Genomic DNA, 6,000 nt, shown 5'->3' on the forward strand with positions numbered 1-6,000 from the left:
ATTTGCAGAAAGTTGTGTTCTTTATATGTGACGTCATCAGGCATGGTCGCCTTTTTTCATGAAGTTACAATAGGAAATTCAGAAGAAACCAAGAAAATTTGACGTCATAATTAAATTTCGACCAATCATTTGCCGAGAACAGTATTTCACTAGTGAGGAGAACAATGTTTTCACAATCGGTTTGAAAATGTGAAAATAGTGAAAAAATTAGAGAAAATCTGTTTTCTATGGATTAATTTCAAAGTGAACATTTCTCTTTAAACAGTAATCACATGACCATATTCTAAAAAGAATGAAAATTTGATTTTAAACAAATTGCAGGTAGGAAAGTTTCCTAATTACTTGTGGCTGGAACATGAAGATTTATTGTTTTGCTGTCCACTTTTCTGTATATTGGTCTGTTCATTGAGCTTTGAAATTAATAATTCTCTCATTGTCTTCTTGTGGGGGAGAAAACTATGTACTACATTTCATACTTTAATCACTCTTAGAAGATTTGTGTTAAAGTCCATTTCACAGACTTCTGTATGTGGTAATTTATTAATTTTCTCTTACCCTACAGTACAATACAATGTTGTCCAGTAATACCTACATTTCAGGTTTGTGTAACTGTGGCTAAGATTTTTGTTTAGTCTTGTTTCTAAGAAATTTAATTGTTAGTTGTTGAAATGAAAATTAGTGCAACAGCTTGATTCATGTACTTTACCAGAGTTCTATGAGCTTTAAAAAATGTGAAAAAATCTTGTGACAAATTAAATAGTATTAACCACTTGCAAGAAAATATGTGACCACATGACCAAGGATCCGGAAATTTTTCCAGACAATTTCGGTCATTTTGAGATGTTTGAAAAGTTGGTGCCCCTTTTCAAATTGTCAATATCAACTTGACTATATTCATAGCATCAACGAACATGACGAACTTGTATTGCTGTTTCATCGCATTTACTTAGTAAATGTCTTACCATTACCATGAAGGACAGTTTAGTGAAGGCAACAGTCTAAAATTGAAATGATTTTAATGACTCAAAATGGTTAATTTCTCAGACATTGCTTACGTTTCTTTCGATTTGACAGAAGTTAAAACCGGAAGTTTGCGATATTTTAAAGTACGAATAATTCCGGATTCATTTCCGGGATTTGTTTTGTTTATCAAATTGACAGGAAGTCACCGGCTTTTTATGTTTTTTTTATTTTATTACCTTTAAAAGTGTTTGAATATAACAGATAATAGTTGCACTCGTTTAATTTAGCATGAAATCAATTTGCATTTTACGATTAAATATTAAATCTGCTGAAGACAATTTCACGCATGCGTATTACATAGTAAATAAAGCACATGTGTTACTCATGAAAAAATACTTTTTTCTACGTAAATTTAGATTTAATTTTTAAATCAGAATTGATGACTGTCTTTGATGAAAAGTAAATAAATAATGAATACACTTGTCAGGGAACTTAAATGTTTTAAAGATATTATTCTGAGCTTTGTGATCACTGTCAGGTGTGAATTAAAACCACAGGTAAAAATCATTAGACAATGTTTCCCGTAGGCATTGATATAGATATTAAGAGGGCCCTCAAGATTATCAAACTACTGTAGTGGCAGTTTTATTACAGGAAAGGGATTATAAACAAAAACAAGTGATCACAAGTGCAAAATGGCGATTAAGAAATCCGATTTCAAACATTGAGTCAATGAAATGACCGAAATTACTTCTGTTAAAAAAATAAAATTTGTCCTAAATCCCAATTACTTGTTTAGGACAAATAGTTTCATCTTAGGACATGACTGGCAAATATGACCGTTTCCGGACCCTTGCACATGACTGATATATGCAGTGACTATTCAATATATGTTTTTTTTACTTGGTCTAGGAATGCACATAGAGGAGATTTAAAGGATATGACAATAATGTTAGAGGGTGAAAACTTGGCAGAATGGTCTAACATATTGGAAATAGCTGGGGCAAATATAGTAAAGAAATTACATAGCAGAAGAGCTACTGGTATGGTTTTATAGTATTATATTATTATAAACATGATTCTCTCATGGTTGTGGCCTGTTATCTATTTCTTGCATGAAGAGATATTTCTTGTATCACATTTCACGGAGTGTTATACGAAAAAGTGATATGAATACTGCATTAATTTGATTGGCTTATCCAGCATCATGAGACGATATTACGACATTTCCATTGGCTATTCATTAGGTCATTGATGACTTTCAAAGGTTAAGACAATGAACATTTCGTCCATGGTAACAGACATATAAGATTTTTTAATAATATACAAAACACTCACACTTTTCACCTGAAAATCTTCTGATTGTCAAATTTTATGACATTCTGAAGCGTACAAAAAGTTTTAAAATGTCTGATGTCAAAGTTTGATTCTGGAACAGGACATATGACATCATACAGGTATGTGCAAAAGACTAGACCAAGGATTCCATGAATTTTTAATTTTACCCCATGAGAGTGTTGACCATAAGAGAAATAGGTTTCTCTAATTCTTCGTCAATTTATCCCTTTCTGCACCCATTGTATAAAAAAAATTTAATCAATGTGTGGTTCGTTTGATCTCAGTTCTTCCTTGGTTAAAATCAGATTATGATGTCGAATGTTCTTGCTTTCCTCTGAATTTCCTATTGTGACGGCATGAAAAAAGGCAACTATGCCTGATGATGTCACATAGAAAGAACACATCTTTTTGCAGATCATTCGAAAAGAAGGAATAAATTTGCCTGCGTATTGTTTGAAAATCATTAGAGAAACCGATTCCACCACCAAATCTCGTGTAATACGATATTTATCCACTCTCGACAGTTAAATTTTAAATATTTAAAACGCTCGGCGAGCCTCACGTTTTAAATTTGAAAATTTAACTGTCTCGAGTGGATAAATATCGTATCACACTCGATGCAGTGGTAGAATCTATATTTAACAACTCGTGAGAATTGGATATTGCTTGATATCAACTCGAGTTATTTAATTTAAATAGTAATAAGAAACGAGCGATATTGAAATTAAATAACTCGAGTTGATATCGAGCAATATCCAATTCTCACTCGCTATGAAACCCTATAATATTATAATGCAACATTGTTTGTAACGTTCATTCCCATCGGAAAATGCCACAGTTTTCAACCATATCAAATGCGTTTATTCCATAACTGATTTCCTCAACAACAACAAAAACAAAATGTTTAAATGTTAAAAAAAATAAAAATTACCATGTGATTTTTTCTCTATTAAAGCTGTAAATATAAATGCAATTATACATTTTCTTTATCCTCAATACACACAGCATACTGTGATACTTTTATGTATACATTGTAGTATCCACAAGTTTTATATTTGTTTGTTAATTACATTCAGTTTTTTGTTTCTTTGTTTCTTTTTTTTTTTAATGCCATGTAATATTGCAACAAGACAATGTTATGCAAAGCTGAACAGACGTATCTCGGTGTCCACAATTTCATATTACATTAGATATGGTTTTCTTCAGTGCTTAAGGATCAGATTTAGTTTATCAAATATACTGTAAAAAATGCTTATGATATATATTTACAGATGAAATTGTGCAAGTTGTAGTGACAGACAATTCTTGTAAACCCCAGATTCTAAGATCAGCTAGATCACTAAAAATTCCTGTAGTATCAACTGAGTGGTTAATTCAGTGTTTAATCAACGGTCATCTTATGGACTTTACTGGACATCCTATGTATGAATATGACTATACTGACAGTCAAGTGATTTGAGACATAAAATTCTTATGAATGTTTCCGGTGTCGCTATGAGCTTTACAGTGATATGTTGGGTAATTCATGGACAATTGATCGATTGTAATGAGTAAATCATGGCTCACAGTGATATATTTCATAATTCATTAACAAGTAATGGACTTCACTTGACGTCTCAGACATCACTATGCCATTACAATGCTTTGTTCCTTTATTCATGGAAAAGTGATGGAATGTAATGAGTAAATCATGGCTCACAGTGATATACTTCATAATTCATTAACCAATAATGGACTTCACTGGATGCCTCAGATATCATTTTGCCATTACAATGCTTTGTTTCTTTATTCATGGAAAAGTGATGGCAGTAATGAGTAAATCATGGCTCACAGTGATATATTTCATAATTCATTAACAAATAATGGACTGCACTGGATGCCTCAGATATCTTTATGCCATTACAACACTTTGTTACTCTTTCATGGAAAACTGATGGACTTTGCTGGTAACCTATAGCTAGCGGAAAATTGGTGGACTTTCATTTAATAGAGTGAATGATAAAGAAGCTGCAAGCATCAGCTATATGAATAGTAATAAGAAGAACATGACATGGTTTATCACAGTTTCAAGTCTGACTCCTTGTATCATTGAAAAAAATGAAGTGAATTCTTTAGTATACCAAGATTATTTTTTTTAAACTAAAATTATTTACAATTTAATCATTGTTAATTCTTCATGAAAAGTCTTAAAAATGATTAGTCTTTTCATTGATATAATGCAAAAATAGTACACAAAGAAATCAGACAAAACAGTTGATTGAATAATATACATGATTATGTGTACACAACTTGCTAACAGTATCATGATTTTAAATTTCTCTCCATTTGATTTGAATTTGTGATGTTTATACATAGCATTTCAATGAGCCATTTTAAACCTAAGGATTGTCATTTTGTCACTGCATCACTAATCTAATTATTTTTAGTTTTAACTATATGAATAGTTGGCTCGTATGATAGTAAAATGATGTTGAAGATGATTCCCCGGTGCACAAACTATGGAACCTTGAAAGATTATCAGCTAATTTTAATTTGCTCAATCAAATTATTTCCATTATTGTTTGAAATTGTTTCTGTTTATTTTGGTGTTTTTCATGAAAATTGGACCGATTAGGTTCTATGACTACCTTGAGATAATAACTGCTTCTAGTGATCTTTGATGGGTGACTGTCTCATTGGTAATTACAAAATGTGTTTTTTTTATTTAATGTTTGTTTCTGTCCATGATTAAAACTAGTTGGCCTTTACATAAAGAACATTTATCATTTAAAAAAAAAAATAAAAATTTATGGTACTGAACTGATCATATGGTCTGAGTACACAGGTATCGTCCTTTGATTTTCGTTGTCCACGAATAAAGTCCCTAGTGTGGACAGTGTGTTGCTTGCCAATTTTTTTAGTACCCCTTCCAAATGTATTCCTTCATGTTTTATGCCTCAAATAGCAAGTAGGGGGATGAAATTACACTGTAAAAAAATTTGGGTCATGAATTGTAAAGTTAAGTAGTGATTTGGTCCAGCTGAAAAAGGTTAAAAATTAGCACTTCGGAAGCTGTCAAAAGATTTCAAGACCCCCTTAACATAGAATTGTCCATATTTTGAGTTAGAGCCGATGAAGTTTTCTATAATTTTGATATGATTTGTCCCAAAAGTAGTACAACACACTGTAAAAATATTATTGAGAAAGCGCAGGTGGGATTTTTTTTATTTTCATTTATTGTCTAAAAGAAATGCACTACGAAATAACTGTGTACTCGGACCTAAGAGGCGAAATCAGTAAACATAGAATCTGTACTTTGGCAACTTCCCTGAATGATTTAATGGTGTCAATTTGTCAAATAGCATGAAACTAAAGGATTTAAACTTTTATTTGATAGAAATTCTGCAAAAATTATCCATTTTGGCATTATATGGTCAAAATAAGCATTTCAAAGCTTTTTCAATTTTGATGCATAAGTGGCATTCTGACTTTCTATGTGACAGGTTTTCCTGTGTCAATATTTGTGTTTCTATGCTTTAACCCAGTTGTATTACTCATTTGTGAACTCTGAATCTACAGAAAATAAGATTATCTCAGACAATATGTGCAAAATGTGTTGTATAAATGACCCTCGTGTAACGGCCTGTTTGGATCAAGTTAAATGTGAGGACCTAGGTACATAAAAGTTGAAGTCCATAATAAAGATTTCACTAAATTTGT

At 31.6% G+C, this 6,000-nt stretch overlaps 1 protein-coding gene across 1 annotated transcript in view; it reads left to right on the forward strand.

The window, feature by feature from the left end:
- The window catches only part of LOC127734834 (TP53-binding protein 1-like), a 53,950-nt gene extending 49,473 nt beyond the window's left edge, over positions 1–4,477 (forward strand). Inside the window, exons 32-33 of the mRNA XM_052244863.1 lie at positions 1,876–2,006; positions 3,573–4,477. Coding sequence (XP_052100823.1) covers positions 1,876–2,006; positions 3,573–3,760 — 319 coding nt within the window. The 3' untranslated portion in view covers positions 3,761–4,477. The remainder of the gene's footprint in view (positions 1–1,875; positions 2,007–3,572) is intronic.
- The last annotated feature ends 1,523 nt before the right edge of the window (positions 4,478–6,000 follow it).

The sequence above is a fragment of the Mytilus californianus genome, unplaced genomic scaffold, assembly GCF_021869535.1.
Source record: "Mytilus californianus isolate M0D057914Y unplaced genomic scaffold, xbMytCali1.0.p SCAF_3, whole genome shotgun sequence".
Classification (NCBI taxonomy): domain Eukaryota; kingdom Metazoa; phylum Mollusca; class Bivalvia; order Mytilida; family Mytilidae; genus Mytilus; species Mytilus californianus.